A 19,026-nucleotide genomic window follows, 5' to 3' on the forward strand; every position below is an offset into this window, starting at 1 on the left:
TACTGAGCCCTCTCCGTCAATTTATTTCCGTTCCCTCGTGGCATGATCCAACGGGAGACACAGTTCATCGCGCAATTTTTCTGTTTTTCCCTGGGAATAGACTATGTTCATCGCTGGAAGGGATATGTTGCTGTTTTTTTAATGGACGCTGGAACTTTTTAATGGATTTACTCTGTGCGAACTTTAAAGGAATGGAAATCCACTGTAATATTCCTATTATATAACATTGTTATAGGGACTTATAATGTGTCTGTGGCACTCAGTAGTAAATTTATAGTGACATCATTGTACTTTGTGGTATTTTTTTTTAGCTTGTATGGTGTTAGTAGAGGATATTCTGTGATATATTTTTAACCTATAGCAGCTGCATGATAGTTTAAAGTTCTGCTCTGCTTTTGTAAAGTATCCTTCTAAAATCTGTCATAGGATTCCCATAGTTATTTTTCCATAAGGGAAGTTAACATTAGAAATAGGCATCAAATGGAAGATGACATGTGAAGTAAGCTTTATTTGTAAGTAAACCTAGTAAGTAAGCAAGCCCAGTCAAGCCAAATCATAAGGACACTAGAGCCCCCATCGCTCTGCTCCGTTTAAAGCGCAGGGTGTAAAGATGACCAGTCCCTCTAGGAGTACAGAAGACCACAAAGTCATCAGGGAGAGTCCTGCTCCCAAACCAGACACAGCCAGATACCGCAGCTGGAGTGGCCTCCGCTTCGCAGGATGGAGAACTGGCTCCCCGAAGGCAGGCGCCCCTGGTTCCCACACCTCCCCGAAGACAGAGCGAGGCGCTGACGTGAGCAACACACTCTTCTCCCTGGTCCAGACCCACAACGACGACTACACAGCAGACCCTGATGGCCTCCTGGACTCAGACAGCATCCCGGTGGATGAGAGCCAAGAAATGGACCAGTCCACTTACTTCCAGAGGCATTTTGGCTCCATGCTGCAGCCAGGGGTCAACAAGTTCTCCTTACGCATCTTTGGCAGTCATAAGGGTGTCGCTGCCGAGCAGGCTAGGGTTAAATCCTTTGGAGTGTGGATCATCCACCCCTACAGCGACTTCAGGTAACATGAGGAGGGATTACCTTCATTATTTCCTATCTTCAGCTTCCTGTTCATTTCAGTGTTGAGTGCAGGAACTTTTTTTGGCAGTATTATTATAATACAGAGGAGTGGAAGGTGGATAAGGATTGTCAAAAATGCAGAGGGGATTAAAAAGACTAGTCAGTGTCCTGGTGCCAGGGCCAAACCCGGATTCCCCTACTGAGTTAAGGCTTTTCCATGAACCTTCCTTGAATGCACGCAGTTTTCAGCCCAGTCAAACAGCCAGTGACCCCACCCTGCTCCGATTTTTCCAAGGACAGACTGTAGTACGGCAGCTGGTGCCATGGTTCCTAGCACATGATAAGGCGATGAAGGGATTTGATTAGTGATACAGTATATAGGACTAGATCATCTGGATTAACAGTACCCTTGGTGCCTGTCTTTCACCCTGCTTGTAAGGAGGGAAGAATACTTGATCCTGATCATTCAAGGGACCCATTGTGTTACATTTTAAAAATATCCAATAATTTCTCTAGTTTGTTTCACTTTTGGAGGATTTGTCAGGTAATTAAGCTTTTGGGCCGAGCGACTTGTTATGGAAGATATCTGCGCAGTAATGCGAAGCAATCTGTTGACCAAGTCTATAATAATAGCTGACATCAAATTTAAACATTTTTTAAACGTCAGGCCTATGCCAGACAGAGGAGATAAATCCATGCAGAGGGATTATTGCCCATAAGAATCCCCATAATTCCAATCTTGCTCTATTATGCAATAATACAGAGACAGCTGAGGGGGGGATTACTGAAGGCCTGCTTTCCTTAAACCTTATGTTCCAACTTCCCTTTAAAATGGATGAGAGAATACAACACATTTTAGGTGCTCGCCATTAAATGGGGTACTACTGTTTAACAACAGTTTTGGGTATGGAACACCCAAAACTGTTGTTAATGGCTTGTAAGAATGGCTTTGAAAGAGCTCAACAATTTATCTTTGTCTCTCTCACACACACATACCCATACATACACACACACTTCATAGTAACAATGATAATGCGGTCTAGAGTCTAGAGTTATTTGCAGCAAGGAACCGCTAATCTGTTGCAACAAGAGTGGAGATGATAAGTAGCCATGTAAAGCAGAATGTAGACACAGAGGACAGGGGTGCAAGAGACTGAGGAGAGGATAATCATGAAAGAGAAAGAGGAACTTATCTATCGCTTCCTGCATCTGTGCTCTGATTGGCTAAAGGAGAAGGTTGTTTTCTCACAGGGCTCGAATTGCGGCCACTGAATGGTGGAGGTAATTAAAACAAAAGCTGGTTCATATTCTGTCCCTGTGACAGACTGAGAATGAGAGAGAGAGAGAGAGAGAGGGAGTGAGAGAGAGAGAGAGAGCCCCTATGTGATTGACACTTAACTGGAAAGACTGACCGTGTAAGGAAACTCTAACCATGTTAGGGTGTATACCCAGACACTGGAGACCCATAGGAAAATGGGACTTGTATGACATGGGGCGGACAATGATTGTTGCAGCTATGTACAGTACAGTACAGAAGTCTGGGACTCGATGTTCTGAAGTCTGAGGCAGCAGACAGGGCATTGCAGGCCAGATATTTCCAGTGACAGTGATGCGTTCCTTTTTGCAGTCTCTTCCTGACAGTAAACTGGGCCTGAAGAGGCAAAAGCCATACATTTTTAATGAGAGGGGTTCCTCCTATGACAGGGCTTGTTATGAGAGTAAGGGTCACTCCGAAATGGGTCATTCCCTGGACTGCACACTGTCCTGATTGGATGGGTTCACTTGAACTTTGGGAGCTGGTTCAAATTCTGCAATGTTTAGTGGAGGTGTGCCATTTACTCTGCTTACTGTTAGAGTGGACAGTGTTTCACTATCTAAATATTATATAGACAATTTATACACATTGGAGTAGACATAACAAAACAAATGCCATTTGGTAGTCACTTTTATCCAAAGCCCCTTACAATTCAAAGCGTGAATATTTTTTATGTATGGGCGGCACATTTACACTGGGCTTTCATGCTCCCTGTAGGAATGAAACCTCTAATCCTGGCAGTGCTGGTGTCATGTCCTACCCAAGATAAGATTATGCACACTGGATGCCCAGCTATGCAGTCATGTCGCTGTGTAGCATTAAAGCAAAAGGTTTAGGGAGTTGAGTTGTGCAAGGAAGCAATTAATTGCAAGCAGCTTTAAACATTCACAGCCTTACTCAACCTCTCCCCCCACCCCCACCCTGAACCCCCTGCACCTCTCCAACCCTGTTCTCTCTAGGTTTTACTGGGACATAGTGATGCTCCTCTTGATGATGAGCAATCTGGTGATCCTGCCGTGGGGAATCACCTTCTTCGAGGACCAGAACACCACACCCTGGATCACCTTTAACGTCATTTCCGACACTCTCTTCCTGATGGACCTGGTCTTCAACTTCCGCACAGGCATCCTGGGAGAGGACAGCCACATCATCCTGGACCCCACGGAGATCCGCATGCACTACCTGCGCACCTGGTTCCTGGTGGACTTCATCTCCTCCATCCCCGTTGACTACATCTTTCTCATCGTCGACCTGGAGTCCATCTTGGCATCATCTGACGTGTACCGCACGGCGCGCGCCCTCCGCATCGTGCGCTTCACTAAGATCCTCAGTTTGCTGCGCCTGCTCCGACTCTCTCGCCTCATCCGCTACATCCACCAGTGGGAGGAGGTAAAGGAAGGAGGGTGAAGAGGGCACGCATGCACATATACACACATACACACACACACAGGCACAGAGACAGAAATACAAAGAGAGAGGAAAGAGAGACAGACAGAGCTTTATATAAGTCAGACAACCAACGTATTAAAATATTTAAAAAAAGAGAATAAATATAAATGCAGTTAACTTTTGCCATCAAGGCTCTGTTTCTTATGACTCCTTGTAAAGCATATTTAAAGAAAAATGCATAAAAAAGCAGCAGTGAAAGCAGCAGGAAAGCAGCAACAGCAGAATGAGCAGGTAAGCTCAGTATATATCATCCGGCCTATTAGGGAGGAGCTGTCATGGGCAGGAAACACATCACCAGATGTTGATGTAGACTCAAGTTGACTGCCTGAACTAACTTGCAGGCTTCACTTCATTTAGAAAATATGCAAACGGACAAAATAATTCATCACTTCATTTCAGTCATGGGCCATGGTGTATTTCTCCCTCCACGTCTCTGTCAGATTTTCCACATGACCTATGACCTGGCCAGCGCTGTGGTGCGCATTGTCAACTTGATTGGCATGATGCTGCTGTTGTGCCACTGGGACGGCTGCATGTCCTTCATGGTGCCGATGCTGCAAGACTTCCCCCCAGATTGCTGGGTAGCCAAGAATAACATGGTGGTGAGTACAAGTCCTTTAACATATATTCACACACTCTCTCTATTTTATTGTTTTCAGGTGTAGTAAGAGGTAGGAAACCTGCATGCTGTTGCAGAAATGAGGATGAGAGGTTGTGAAAAGACTTCAATCTCACTCTTGCTGTTTGCACTGTAATACCCTTGTACATCAACATAATTTCATCTCGCTGATGCTGTATTCATTTGCCATTTTTAAGTCAATTTCATTTTTCATCTCAGTCATGTTGTACCTTTTTTTTTTTAGATGACAGGATTGCTGTGTCTTGTCTCATCTCCCACCTCCTCTTTACACTGTGTTTTTCAGAATGCCACATGGCACATACAGTACTCCTATGCCCTGTTCATGGCCATGAGTCACATGCTGTGTATAGGATACGGTGCCCACCCTCCGCAAGGCATGAGTGACGTTTGGCTCACCATAGTGAGTATGATAGTGGGAGCCACCTGCTACGCCATGTTCCTGGGTCACGCAACCAACCTGGTCCAGTCGCTGGATGCATCACGTCGCCAGTATCAGGAAAAGGTCAGCATTATTGCTTTAACTTGATTACATAGTAAAATATTCTAACCTACAGTTGCTATTGTTTTAGGAACAGTATGCCCCAGGTGTCTCACGTGTATAATATTGTGATTCCGGTTTTATAGTTTTATATCATAGACATGTTTTTATATCACTGGCTTGCTTACTTGTTTCTACTTCATAGAAACAGAAAACGGAGCAAACACCTAGAGAATGTATGTATTATCTAATGGATTTTTGTGCCCTTCCTTTGACCCTTTTCAGAGGATTTTCACAAGATAAAGCGGGATGGATAGACAAATGGCCGCACCTTTGTTTTGGATCACTGTTTGCTAATGCCCATTACAAATGAATTCTGTAATCCACTTAAAGGGAAAAATGCTTGTGAAACAAATAGAATGAATGTGCAATTACTGTGTTTAGGACTAATTATTTCACCGGACACATGGGACAAAACGTGACGGAATTTGTCATCTGACATCACTCATATATGTCATTTTAAATTGGGATCTCAAAAAGGTCAAATTGCCATGTGTTTTTGCAGTATAAGCAAGTGGAGCAGTACATGTCATTCCATAAACTGCCGGCGGATATGAGGCAGAGGATTCATGATTATTATGAGCAGCGCTTCCAAGGCAAGATGTTTGATGAGGACAGCATCCTTGGAGAGCTCAGTGATCCACTTAAGGAGGTGTGTTTTTCTTCAAACCTACCATTACGTCTGTCTCGCTTTCTCTCAATTTATCTTTCACTGACACATACACCTTCCTTGCCAATCCTTGCCAGTCCATATCGTATGGTGCACATACTGTATATACTGCAATTGCAAAAGCAAACATACAGATATATTGCTCTCTAAATTACTCATCTCTTGTCTTTCTCACCACCAGGAGATCGTCAGCTTTAACTGTCGTGGGCTAGTGGCCAACATGCCACTGTTCGCCAATACTGACCCTCATTTTGTGACAGTGATCTTGACCAAGCTGCATTTCGAAGTCTTCCAACCTATGGATTTAATTATACGGGAAGGAACGCTGGGTCGGAAAATGTACTTCATCCAACACGGCTGTGTCACTGTGGTTCCGCGAGGCGGTAAAGAGGTTAAACTCAGCGATGGGTCGTATTTTGGGGGTAAGTCATTAAAGGGTAACTTCGGTATTTTTCAACCTGGACCCTATTTTCCCAACTTTTTGTGTCTAAGTAATTAAAGGGGACAACAATTTTTTAAATTGGTCCAGTATTGAGCGAGATTGCTTCAGCCAGCAGCCGCGAAACGGGCTGCAATGTAATCAGAAGGGGCAAATGCGAACCGTCAATGTACGTCCACTAAAAGTGCTTGTTTTTGCCACTGACAGGCTCAGATTGTTGTTATAAGTTCTGACAACATTATGGAAAGGACACAAAAAGTTGGGAAAATAGGGTCCAGGCTGAGAAATACCAAAGTTACCCTTTAACACTGCAGCCTTCAAACATCAAATCTACAAGTAAACTGTGTCTTCTCTCTACTTTTTTATGAGGCCTTATGATTCGCTTTCCCTTTGATGCTGCCCTCCTGACGTTAAAGCCCCCATTGTACCCCTTTTCACTTCACTGCAGTTGTTACCATTCCTTATTGTTCGTTTTACATTCAAAACATTTGTAAAGCTCACCGTCAACACACACACATAGAGCTTGTTCAGTAAACTGACTGTCTCTCTCCCCCCGATTCAGAGATTTGCCTGCTGACCCAAGGGCGACGCACAGCCACAGTCAGGGCCGACACCTATTGTCGTCTCTACTCCCTAAGCGTGAACAGTTTCAATGAAGTCCTGGAGGAGCATCCGCTGATGAGGAGGGCCTTCGAGAGTGTGGCTGTGGACCGCTTGGACCGGATTTCACGCAGACCCAGTTATGATTCCCACTCCCGGTTTTAACTCTTGCCACAGCAGTGGAGGACGCCTCATTTGTCACACTTTCACTGAACTTGACTATATAACAAAGAAGCCATCGATGGGAGTTTCACAGATTGCTGCTGAATTGATTGTTCAAAGATGGACAACTTGGTGAAGACCCTCAACATTAATTATCAATACATTATTGCTGCACTTGGTTGAAAACTGTATCTTCAGCTGCTTTGTTTTTATGCCTCCGTGCCGGCAACAGCCATGGCCGGAGGCATTATGTTTTCGGGTTGTCCGTCCGTCCGTCTGTCCCATTCTCGTGAACGCGATATCTCAGGAACGCAGTGAGGGAATTTCTTCAAATTTGGCACAAACGTCCACTTGGACTCAAGGTTGAAGTGATTAGAGTTTGGTGGTCAAAGGTCAAAGGTCACTATGACCTCACGTCCGTCCCATTCTCATGAACGCGATATCTCAGGAACGCCTGGAGGGAATTTCATTATATCTGGCACAAACGTCCACTTGGACTCAAGGATGAACTGATTAGAATTTGGTGGTCAAAGGTCAAGGTCACTGTGACCTCACAAAAGAGGTTTTTGGCCATTACTCAAGAATTCATACGCTAATTATGACAGAATTTCACACAAATGTCTAATAGGATAAAATGATGAAGTGATGACATTTTATATCCAAAAGTTCAAAGGTCAACTTCACTGTGACATCATAATGTTTTGCTTACTACTGTAGCTGAGAAAACGATCTTGGGTCATTCTACAAAAACGGTGGAAGTACTGTCACTTACTTTTGCAGACATCAAAATCCGTTGACCTAATAATCACCTAATAATGATTATTAGGTTGACCTAATAATCACATTAATTATATATGTTCAATAAATAAAGACTGTCTTTGCAATGATAAAACAAAGTTTATTGGCAGAGGCATACAACCGCGAGGCGGTTATTTCTAGTTCATTTTATTACCTGAAACTAAAAATTGGTATGGTTGTTTTGTTTGTTCGGAAAGTTTCATGACCCTTTAGCTAATGAAAACAGTGAAAGAGTCATTGTATCATTTCAAAGCTAGATGAGCGTCAATAAGGAAATAAGCATTGTTTTATTTTTTCTTTAACAACTTACATTTTGGAGATACATGTTTTTTGTCCAACAGCAGCACTAGGTTGCCCAGATACACATGCTGCTAGTTTTAAAGATCTTATTACAGTGGCCTATATGCTTTCTGTGGCTGCAATATCATCATCCATCACATAATTCTTACAAGACAGCGGAGGGTCACAAGAGCACCAGCTGGACCACAACGTATCACACAGGCGTTGTATAGCACAGATTGAAATGCTAGTTTAGGTCTCTAGTTTGCATAAAGGGTGAGAAGGGTGAAATAGGCCTACCAGTGTTCACAGACGATAAGCTGCAGTGATGTAATGGCTCCAAAGCCAAGTTAATCTAACTGTACAAAGGCAGGTGTTACACAGTTCCACGCCACTATTTAAATGGTCACATTTAGATTTAGGGATACTCCGATCTGGATTTGCTTAATAGTTAAAGATCACCATTATTAAGTTATCAAGTATGATTTTTTTTTTCCCACATTTTGACTTAAATTATTCACTATCCCTTAAAAAGTACCTTAATCTGTTTTAATTTTGTCCTGTCAGTCATTTTTATAAGAGTAGGTTTGACCTTTTGTAAAATTTCATTTTTGAAAAGAAATCTTCAGTAGGTAAATTAGCAGATACAGATCAGCTGCTTGGTTAGAATGTACTATGTTATTTTTTCTGCAAAAATCCAGCATTAGTTTGAATTGATTGTTGGCTAAATAAGACAGTGCACTGACAGATGGCGGTGCATGTGAGGTTATTTGCTTGTAGCAGATGGGTGGCCACAGCACAGTGTTTGGTCACTGGTATTTCTAGTGCTTCATAAAAAAGATTTGATTATCCAAATAGGCTTATCATAGGTTGATAATCATCTGCATAATAATAGCAAATATATTGATCAGCAGAAAAACAAGCAGAACATCTCTAGTCACCTTTTTCTTATACTTTTGTGTGTTACTATTATAGTCTCTTTCCACAGTTGGTAGAGTATTTGATTTAATTTAGATTAAGAGTGTACATTTTTTTTCAGGTAAATTTGATGCAGACAAAGAAATCCCTTGATCATGCGCGCCTATATGAAATGACTATGAAATGACATTCATCTTGGAAGAGACTGAATGCTTATCTGTATGAACAGCAATAACACAATAATGCAATTATCACATCAGTTTGTCAAGGATGTTCAATTCTAACCTAAGTACACATCAAATGCTCATATCCTTGTGTTTCATTACTTTCACCTAGCCTACTTCACTTTTTGTAATGTTCCTCATAGTGATAATGTATAGAATATGTAATGTAAATATAATTCTTTCTACCCTTTTGAATTGAAATATATAAAAAAAATATTTGTCTATGCTTAACTGGTTTCATCTTTATTTCCAAGAGGTTATTGATACATGGTTATTGATAACTGCTTATATGATGTTAAACGCACACCTACTTATGTTTATATAAATACATCGTTTTTTCCTCGCACAGGTCTATAGTAAGGGCAGACCCTTCTTATGAAATGAAGACAAGAAGAGGGCGGTTCATGTCATCTTATGCAAACAAAACTTTTAAATAAGCCCAAACAGCGCTGCACTCCGGTGTTTTTGTTGATTATATCCGGGACGGGCTGCCATTCACTTCCGTTCTGTTTCGTAAACTTGGGACGAAGAGAAGGTAAGGGGCAACATTTGGCAAATCAAACTACTCGGCATTTGGTGGTTTTCATGCAACAGTATCAATCAGTTAATCCAGATGTTGTCAGTTTGGAATGTGGATGCTACGTTTGAAGCCGTTGTTTGTATTTTAACAGCAACCTTAGGTTAACCGCTAGCTAGCTAGCTAAGCTAGGTTAGCTTGAAGTGAGCATGGAGGTCATATTATAACGTTAATGGGAACAGTGTGAACTTTTGCCAGGACACTGTCAGTGAAAAGTCCAGATTTGCTCGTCATTTAATTTACTTTTAAGCGTATTGACTTACAGTATCAAAGGTCGAACGGACAGGTTTGCCAGCATTAGCTTTACTATGTAGCCCCACTTCACCTAACGATCTGACATAACAGTTGATACATAACATCACACAAGGCACTTACACAAGGCATCTGTCTACCCTAATCCAGTGTCAAGTCGTATTTAATTGAAATAGTCATTGACAGCCTTCAACAAAATTGTCAACTATTTTTCTGTATCATGTAGGCTTATGTTAAAATAAAATGCGAATATCTCAGGCTGCACTCATTTAACTGCCCTTTGTTTTGCTGATGCGCTAGTATGGGGTAACGAGGAATATCAAGTGAATGAGGTTATTAGGCTGTTATGTAAAAAAAAACAAAAAAAACGGACTTGTTTTGAAATACAATTGGGCTCCTGCACCAACAAGCCATATTTTGTCAACAGTTGTTATGGCATTTTCTCTTCCATGCAGTAAGGATGCTGTCCCTGTCTCGGGCGGTAGTGAGCGGGGTGGTGCGCGTCCCAGCTGCAGTCAGTCAAGGTGGACTGACTGCCATCACCCGGTTCAACAGCACAGCACAGGTATATAGCCTATCTACAGTTTTACCTAAAACCACACTATATGAATGACAGCAGTTTAAGTTATGATTGTACGTTTCTCCATAATCTTTGTAGGACACACCTAAGAAAACAACATATGGACCTCTGGCTGACCAGGACCGAATTTTCACAAACCTCTATGGCCGTCATGACTGGAAGTAATACCACTGATCAATTTTCACATGCAATATACAGTATAAGCACAACATCCATATTGATTTGACTGATCTTTTTACACAATTTGAGATGAGGTGCTGGGTTTTAAATGTCAAACTAGGGAAGAGTAAAGGCTGCATCCATTTCATTCAGTTCAAATGGAAAGTGTAAGTAAGCACCCACTTACACTGGTTGTGATTGAGGAATTGATTTTTAAACACAGAACACAACCCTCACCTACTTATCATTATGTTTCAGGCTGAAGGGGGCATTGAAGCGTGGAGACTGGTACAAGACAAAGGAGATCCTGCTGAAAGGAGTCGACTGGATCCTCAATGAGATCAAGGTCTCCGGCCTGCGTGGAAGAGGAGGAGCCGGGTTCCCTACCGGCATGAAGTGGAGCTTCATGAACAAGCCCAGTGATGGCAGGTCAGTGATGAGACACACAGGCGCACATGTTTCCTCTTATTTTCTTTGATGCCTTAATGTCATTCATCCAGTGTGAGAAATTAAAGCTGCTCTATTTTTGATTTTGTAAAAACACCAGCCAGCCACTGGGTATGTGTGTTTGAATCTCTGTTGTAGTCAAACACACATTTTGGCAAATAAAAGCAAAAGGTGAAATGCTTGGATTCACCTGCCACTGTGGCAGCTGTAGATAAAACTTATTTTTCCCTCCCCTATCTAACCCTTTCCTCATTCTTTCCTCAGGCCTAAGTATCTGGTTGTGAATGCTGATGAGGGAGAGCCCGGCACCTGTAAGGACAGGGAGATCATGCGGAATGACCCACACAAGCTGGTAGAGGGCTGCCTGGTGGCTGGGAGGGCCATGGGAGCCCGTGCTGCCTACATCTACATCAGAGGAGAGTTCTACAACGAGTCATCCAACCTGCAGGTGAGATCGACAGAATGAAAACCAGGATTTAAACTTCATTACATTTTATTGTATTTCACAAGGATGTTGCAATTACAGAACAAGGATGCTGAAAATAGCACATTAGTTAAAAAAACAAAACAAATGTCATCAGTATTGCATCATTTACACTAAAATAAGTAAATGAAAGTATGGGGTTGCTGGAAGGATAAGCTGTAGAGTAAGTATATAGTAAGTATTCCTGTCAATCAGTACTCTAATGAATATGATATTAAATTTATGTACAATGCTATTTAAAGGTATGACTGTTCAAAGCAACAAATTAGCCTAATACAGCGTCATATTTTCAACCGCTATGCTTCCTCTGTTCTTAGGTGGCAATCAATGAGGCCTATGCCGCTGGGCTCATTGGAAGGAACGCATGCGGGAGTGGTTTTGACTTTGATGTGTTTGTGATGCGTGGAGCTGGAGCCTACATCTGTGGAGAGGAGACTGCTCTTATTGAGTCCTTGGAGGGCAAGCAGGGGAAGCCCCGCCTCAAGCCCCCATTTCCCGCTGATGTGGGTGAGTTACAGTGTACAGAACTGGGTGGGTGGGGTCACAAATATGTGGTATGTGGTCACTTGAAGATGTCAATAAAACATTTGAAAATATGAGACACAGATATGGGAGAACATTTTATCTTGAAAAGCTGCACTGCCATCTTTCTTAGTAGTCATGCTCATATCCCTCACTGCATTCTCACACTGGCCATATTCTGTTCAACCTACTGATGATTGTGACCCCAGTACACTGGACTACAATGACCATAATTCATGGCACATTTGATTCAGTGCATCTGTGCTCCTTCAAGTCGCAGTGTGCCTGTGCCCACACAAACTAACCGGAGAGACAGTTTGAAACCTAGCCTCGATAATCAGATGGAATTATAATAGTCAGCTAATGTTGCAGTGCTACTAGCTTAGATACTACATTGAGAATCTTGTCTACACTGTATGTGGGGTCCTGTAAGTTTTGTCATGGCCCTAGTGTGTCAATTCTGTATTGTGTAACTGCCGTGTTACGTGTCGGCACCAGTTAGCCAGGTCATATTCCTTGTGCACCTGTTGTACTTGGCAAATAAAAGTAATTCTGATGCTGATATTTCTACTCAAAGGTGTCTTTGGTTGCCCAACAACTGTTGCCAACGTGGAAACTGTATCCGTGGCACCCACCATCTGTCGTCGCGGAGGCTCGTGGTTCCTGGGCTTTGGCAGAGAGAGGAACTCGGGCACTAAGCTGTTCAACATCTCCGGCCATGTTAACACCCCCTGCACAGTGGAGGAGGAGATGTCCATCCCCCTGAAAGACCTCATCGAGAGGCACGCAGGTACGCAAGGCAATGAAATCTGTGTTGCGTCTAATGCAACTAACGCTGGTCTCAATGAAAAATGTGTCACAAAATATGTGTAATGTTGTTATTACTTAAATCATAGCATTGACTGCACAAGTGTCAGTCTCATACGGCCCTTTTAAAATCAGTCAGTGAGAACATATCTGGTTATTAATTATACTTTACCAGTGGGTCTCAAACTGGGGGTTTGAGATGAACCCTTCAGGGGGCTGTGAGATGATTTTGGGGTTGCTGCGACAAAATGTATTTCTAATATGCAAATGTATTAGCGTGTGTTTGAAAGAAAATGCCCTTTTCTTCGTAATTCATGGAGCTGTTAGGTCTTAATAATTAATCAAGTGAAATAGCCTTAAAGGGGAAAGTGAAAAATCATCATTCGGTGTCAAAGTTCACCATTCTGCAAGTTTGCTCCTGCACCAGGGGGGACACACTGAAAAGGCTGAGAATGTCAGCTTCACGCAGCCACAGCCCAAGTGAATGGTGCGCTGCAGATTATTTTGTATTGATTGAAATTACCATCTGTATTTCAGGTGGCGTGCGCGGTGGTTGGGACAACCTGCTGGCCGTAATCCCCGGTGGCTCCTCAACGCCCCTCATTCCCAAGAAAGTGTGTGAAGAGGTGCTGATGGACTTCGACGGCCTCATCCAAGCTCAGACTGGCCTGGGCACAGCTGCTCTCATCGTCATGGACAAATCTGTAAGTTTATCAGCTGTATGAAATCACTCATGAAACGACCCTGAAAAGAAAACACACAACATGTGATACACATTGAATGGATACATTGTTATTGCAGACCGACATTATCAGAGCCATTGCCCGCCTGATTGAGTTCTACAAACATGAGAGCTGCGGCCAGTGCACGCCCTGCAGAGAGGGTAAGGACTGCTTCACTGGTGCCATCTTTAGCTTTAGTAGCACATTCTGTACATTGTGGTCCCAGTTATGGTTGCGGTGCAGTTTGCAGTGCTTGAAATGGTTCTAGTTTATAATAGTAAAAATATTAATTCTAAATTCTACATTTCTTTATGCCATTGAGGGTAATTAAACAATTCTCTTTGTATAATTATCCATTTTTACTGGCAGTGTTGATTTACAAACCTCCATATTCCTTGTTTCTACCCTTCTTCCGTTTCTGTAGGAGTGGACTGGATGAACAACATGATGTGGCGTTTCGTGCGTGGTGATGCACGGACAGCGGAGATCGACATGATCTGGGAGATCAGTAAGCAGATTGAGGGACACACTATCTGCGCCCTGGGCGACGGTGCTGCTTGGCCAGTGCAGGTAAACACATGAACAGTCATAATGCCCGTGGATACTAAAAGGGTCATAGAAAGATTTGAATATGGACAGTAAAATGATTGTAAAACCACAGAAACAGCTGTCTGAGATATTTAGTTCAGATCAGCAAATTTAGAGTGATTGTTCATATCCTCTTTTTAATTAATTTGATAAACTGACCTCTGGGAGGCACTATTATGCCCACAAACACAAAGAAAGTGTTCAAGAAGTCTTTTGTCCCACATGCCATATAACTTTATTTTTATAGCACCATTCATACATAGAATTCAACTCAAAGTGCTTCACATAAAATAACTGTATTAAAACAATTACAAGCAATGGTAAAATATTGACACAAAATCAAAAATACAAGCAAAAACAAGACAGAAATTAAAACAGTAATTTGTCTAGTAAATTGACACTAAAAAGAAAGAAAGACATATGTTTATTATATCTTGTCTGATTATAATTGTAGCACAGTAAAGCCAAAGCCAAACCAGTCTCTTCTGTTCTATACTGTGTTACTATAATGTTACTATACTATACTATACTATAATGTTAAGTAGACATGCAAACAGATTTAACTTTGCTCAGTCGTATTTTCCTGTTATCTTACACGTTATCATTTCACCTGTGGGTGAACCTGTTTGGGTAATATTAACTGTTCTTGTGATTTAATTTATAGAATTTATAGTAAGCCTTCTGCAGTTGGATAACCTGCTGTTTTTCTCTGCATTGTCTTTTCAGGGATTGATCAGGCACTTCAGGCCTGTGATGGAAGGCCGAATTGCTGAGTTCCAGCAGCAGAAGCAGGCCAGGGCTTAAATGTTCCTTCGGCTCCTTGGCCTTATTCTTTTGCCTCCTATGCCCTTACCCCCGTTTTCCCCTCATTCACAAATTGTTATTTAAAACAATAATGTGCTGTTCATCACCTCATCATGAAATTTTGCCTTCCTGTGTCTGCCTTGTCTGAAGTTGTCAATAAAGTTCTATGAACCTTAAATTAGGTTTAGATTTCTGCTGTTGTATATATGATATCCTTGTTGTATTATTACACATTGGAAGAGTATTAAAAAAATTACTCTTGTTTTGTGGTTTTATGTTTGTTCCCTGCTGGGAAGAATATTGGAAAGTCACACATACAATTGTTCTTTTAATTATCTTTTTTATTATGTTTTTATTATTTATGGAGTGGCTACCTTCACATTTTACATAGCTGATCATGGTGTAAAGCCAACAACTGCTGATGAGCAGACAGTTGTATTGTTCCATAATCTCGCGTTAGTTGGACTTGTCAGTAGATCGTGGCCGCCTCTAATGGCGGCACCGTGGCACATTCAGCCAAGCGTTCCCACGTCACGTGATGTGGGCAAAACACTCACTACAGCTTCATTTTAGTGGATGCCTCAGTCAAAGGGTAAGAAACGGCTGTGTTTTTGAATTGTTTATAAAGAATTCAGTTACAATTGCAGTTCTTTTCCTGCACAAATTATGCGGTAATTTACATAGCTGCAACACGAAAACAATCACCAGGTAACATAATTTCTCTTATTTTGTTGATGTTAGAGCACAATGAAATCACGTTTTCACTTATAATGCATGTCACTCCATCTCCGTTGCCTCCATCCTTGTGAACTGTTTTGTCTGTATTTCCTACTAGTTAACGTAAAAACTTTCTCCCACCCTTAGGCGTTTATTTATTTTCTGCATGTATCGTTGCCTTCAATGAATACAAGCCTATATAATTACCAGACGATTTCCTCCCTGCGAAATATAACGATGCCCCCGTACGCGGGTTAATATAGTTACGTCAGTCACTGCAGTTTCTTTCTCTGTAACCCAAGTCGCTTCAGCTTTGCCCACTATATGTATAATACATGTACAACGTTGTAAACCTATACTCATCACCTGTATTATTTTCCAACGTTACAGCCCTGCTTGGTTGAGTGGTTTCTGGTACAATACACAACAATATGGAACTGCTGAAGATAGAGCAAGTCATTGTTGGGAGTGAAATGATGTCCACCCCAGCAGAGACCAAGTCTGAACCTGTGACTGTGACTACCTCTACTCTGCAGCCCTGTAAGCACTCGCCTAACATGATGTCATGAACTTTTGTGTCTGTCAGGGATACAACTTTTTCATTGTAGCTGTCAAAGATTCACTGCACAACATTCTAGGGAGACTGACCTAGGTGCAGTGAAATTATCTTTCTTATTTTAACCCAAATGAAGTACATCACCTTGTAAAACCAATCATCAGCTGTTTAATCTAGTGTCTTTTTTATCTTTGTGATGTAGATCAGCATGACAGCCTGCAGTGTTTCCAGTGCTTCATCACCTTCTGCAACTCCAAGGCCAAGGAGAGGCACATGAGGAAGAGCCATCGGGAGGAGTACAAGCAGCAGCTGCAGCAGGTATGGACAACCAGACTGAAAATAAAAAAAGGTTTTAAGGTCAGAATTCTGAGAAGTTTAATCTTTTAATCTGAAGTCAGAATTCAGAGAACTTTAATCTCAGAATTCTGACTTTATTCTCAGAAGTTTTGAGATTAATCCCAGGACTCAAATTTTTTCATGTTGCCCTAATCCTCTTCCACAAAAAACACACAGCAACAGATATGTAATTTATAGCTGCACGATAATGACAAGAAATAATATTGTGTGTGTATTGCAACTGCAATATGCATTGTGACAATATGGACAAAACCTTTTCTGCATATTTTTTTAGCACATGAAAAAATAAAATTTTTGGGGTGAAAAATTAAGATGCATGTGGTTAGGAGTTGTTTGGTTTGAATATAGCCAAGAAGATTCTCCAGTTGGCCATTTAAAATACCTTTCACAATGGTTAAAAAAATGCAGTTAAGAAAGTCCTATGATCAATATTAGGATTGTATCATTATGTTTAGTTAATTGTGCACCCAGGTCTGAAACCAATGCTCTGCTGAAACTCTGACTTTTCTTTTTTCCCCCTATTCAGCAAACTGATACAGTATTCACTTGCTACGTGTGCGACCGGAGCTTCTCGTCCTCTGAGGAGCTGACCCAGCACCAGTCGTCCCACAGCACAGAGGACAAGCCCTTCCGCTGCACCTACTGCCAGGGAAACTTCCGCACCTTCTCCGAGGTGAGAGCACAGCAGGCCACAACACCGCCTGTCATTTTATGCAGTAAATGTACTGTATATTTCCTTTCTTTCTCATGTTTGTTTATTGTTTGTCTTGGCAGCTGACAGCCCATCGGCGGCAGGAGTGCTCGGAGCGACAGTACGTCTGCAAAGATTGCGGCATTGTGTTCCGCAGTCCCGCACGACTCCGCACCCATCGCATCACGATCCACCCACGCCCGGAGGAGTCTGAAGACGCCAAGACCTACCGTTGCGACAAGTGCAGCCGCAGGTTCCAGACAGAGGAAGAGCTCGTGCAGCACCAGGAGAGCTTTGCCGGCGACCAGAACTGTGACGTTAGGCCCCCGCCCAAAAAACGTGGCCGCCCACCCAAGAAAGCAGCTGAGAGAGAGATGACCAGCAACAAAGGGGGAGCAGGGGAGGAAGGGGGAGACAAGGAATCGCCGACAAACGGAACAAAGCAACGGGGACGCCCCCCGAAGGAGCCGCAAACGGAGCTCAAGATCCCTTGTCCCGAAGCAAATTGTGACCTCGTATTCCCTTCTGTTGCCGCCCTCCGCGCCCACAAGAAGGACCACCACGGGCCTCCCCTGCCTCCTCGCAAGGCTCACCCGTGCACAGAGTGCGAGGAGAGCTATGCGCGGCCTGAGCAGCTGAAAGCCCACGTGGCCAGGGCTCACAGCTCCAGCCGACACAACTGTCCCACCTGTGGAAAGAGCTTCGGTCGGGAGAGCAACCTAAAGGCCCACCAGAAGACCCACACCGAGGGAGAAGAGGCAGCAGACAAAGACAAAAGATAATATGTGGGGAAAGGACTGCTGTTTCATCATAGATCACTCAGTTAAATAATTGTCAGAGTATTGATTACTGTATTCCGCTCAATGTAGGTGGGATTTTTTATGTGGGTATTTTGGGGCAAGAGTTTTTGAAATAAGGTTATGCAACGCAGCTAATTGGATAATGGAGTTTGTTTCTGGAAGGCTGTTTTTAAATTGCTTTTAGAAAGACATCGTACACTTGTAAATAAAACTCTATACTGATCTGTACATAATTATGATTTGTAATGTCCCCTAAGAACTCCACATGACATGGTACTCTGCTTTCCATATTACCTCTATTATACCTTAAACAATTGTTTTTATATTCATCGTAGAGTTACTAGCTAATTTTCCCTCAAGTGTGGGAATATTTTACCTGTACTATGTCATTTTCAGGAATTAGGAAAATGGTCAAATACATTTGACTGTCTTTGATCATGGATTGATTAAGGTGATGGGAATCCATCATTAAATCCAAAATAACTGGGCCAATGCATAGGATTCTGTACTATATTACTACAATGCTGTAATCTGGGGATCTTACTTCTCTCTCTCTCCAAAAGTAAACAACCGTTGCATTAAACTTAACTTGTCGTCATTTTACTGTGTCTTTGCAGTCAATTTGGGGAACAGTGTGGCCTGTAACCCAAAGGTCCCAGGTTAAGTTCATGTAACAGCCAATGTTGTTGTCCATGTAGTGATTCTCAATCCTGGTCCTCAGGACTGAGAGTACTGCTGGTTTTCTGTTCTACCAGGTAGTTAATTCCGTTCACCAGTTGCATCTCAGGTGCAAATCAGTCCCTGATTAGATGGCTAGAATGAAAACCAGGATCGATAACCACTGGTCTACTGCCATGTGTCCTGTGG

The 19,026-nt window shown here is 42.3% G+C and overlaps 3 protein-coding genes across 4 annotated transcripts; all 3 read left to right on the forward strand.

Moving 5' to 3' along the window:
• Positions 1-901: 901 nt before the first annotated feature.
• Positions 902-9,025, forward strand: hcn3 (hyperpolarization activated cyclic nucleotide-gated potassium channel 3). The gene is made up of 9 exons (XM_071518411.1): positions 902-1,065; positions 3,339-3,768; positions 4,269-4,430; positions 4,752-4,970; positions 5,512-5,658; positions 5,858-6,098; positions 6,678-6,850; positions 7,035-7,065; positions 8,994-9,025. The coding sequence occupies exons 1-9, from the start codon at positions 902-904 to the stop codon at positions 9,023-9,025; spliced, it is 1,599 nt and encodes a 532-aa protein (XP_071374512.1).
• A 543-nt stretch (positions 9,026-9,568) lies between these two features.
• On the forward strand, positions 9,569-15,300 carry ndufv1 (NADH:ubiquinone oxidoreductase core subunit V1). The gene is made up of 11 exons (XM_071518044.1): positions 9,569-9,631; positions 10,381-10,490; positions 10,584-10,666; positions 10,923-11,093; positions 11,376-11,559; positions 11,913-12,102; positions 12,695-12,907; positions 13,462-13,628; positions 13,726-13,807; positions 14,071-14,216; positions 14,961-15,300. The coding sequence occupies exons 2-11, from the start codon at positions 10,386-10,388 to the stop codon at positions 15,036-15,038; spliced, it is 1,419 nt and encodes a 472-aa protein (XP_071374145.1). The 5' UTR covers positions 9,569-9,631; positions 10,381-10,385; the 3' UTR covers positions 15,039-15,300.
• A 299-nt stretch (positions 15,301-15,599) lies between these two features.
• Positions 15,600-18,750, forward strand: LOC139642743 (zinc finger protein 572-like). Of its 2 annotated transcripts, none has more exons than XM_071517743.1 (5): positions 15,600-15,630; positions 16,146-16,295; positions 16,514-16,629; positions 17,195-17,341; positions 17,443-18,750. In XM_071517743.1, exons 2-5 carry the CDS (start codon positions 16,187-16,189, stop codon positions 18,139-18,141), a joined length of 1,071 nt encoding a protein of 356 aa, XP_071373844.1. In that variant the 5' UTR covers positions 15,600-15,630; positions 16,146-16,186; the 3' UTR covers positions 18,142-18,750. The 2 variants fall into 2 exon arrangements, with proteins under 2 accessions (XP_071373844.1, XP_071373836.1); XM_071517735.1 differs by having other exon boundaries at positions 15,623-15,746.
• The last annotated feature ends 276 nt before the right edge of the window (positions 18,751-19,026 follow it).

The sequence above is a fragment of the Centroberyx affinis genome, unplaced genomic scaffold, assembly GCF_046629955.1.
Source record: "Centroberyx affinis isolate AG114_WGS23_722 - 3 ecotype Tasmania unplaced genomic scaffold, CSIRO-AGI_Caff_v1 ptg000046l_1, whole genome shotgun sequence".
Taxonomy (NCBI): domain Eukaryota; kingdom Metazoa; phylum Chordata; class Actinopteri; order Beryciformes; family Berycidae; genus Centroberyx; species Centroberyx affinis.

Bases quoted from the DNA above. Each gene is read 5' to 3' on its own strand.
- ndufv1 (XM_071518044.1), top strand. From the start codon at position 10,386: ATGCTGTCCCTGTCTCGGGCGGTAGTGAGCGGGGTGGTGCGCGTCCCA. The intron at 10,491-10,583 runs GTATATAGCCTA...TAATCTTTGTAG, and splicing joins GGTTCAACAGCACAGCACAG to GACACACCTAAGAAAACAAC. The intron at 14,217-14,960 runs GTAAACACATGA...TTGTCTTTTCAG, and splicing joins GTGCTGCTTGGCCAGTGCAG to GGATTGATCAGGCACTTCAG.
- hcn3 (XM_071518411.1), top strand. From the start codon at position 902: ATGGACCAGTCCACTTACTTCCAGAGGCATTTTGGCTCCATGCTGCAG. The intron at 1,066-3,338 runs GTAACATGAGGA...TGTTCTCTCTAG, and splicing joins CACCCCTACAGCGACTTCAG to GTTTTACTGGGACATAGTGA. The intron at 6,851-7,034 runs CCCAGTTATGAT...ACATTAATTATC, and splicing joins TGGACCGGATTTCACGCAGA to AATACATTATTGCTGCACTT.
- LOC139642743 (XM_071517743.1), top strand. From the start codon at position 16,187: ATGGAACTGCTGAAGATAGAGCAAGTCATTGTTGGGAGTGAAATGATG. The intron at 16,630-17,194 runs GTATGGACAACC...CCCCCTATTCAG, and splicing joins ACAAGCAGCAGCTGCAGCAG to CAAACTGATACAGTATTCAC. The intron at 17,342-17,442 runs GTGAGAGCACAG...TTGTCTTGGCAG, and splicing joins ACTTCCGCACCTTCTCCGAG to CTGACAGCCCATCGGCGGCA.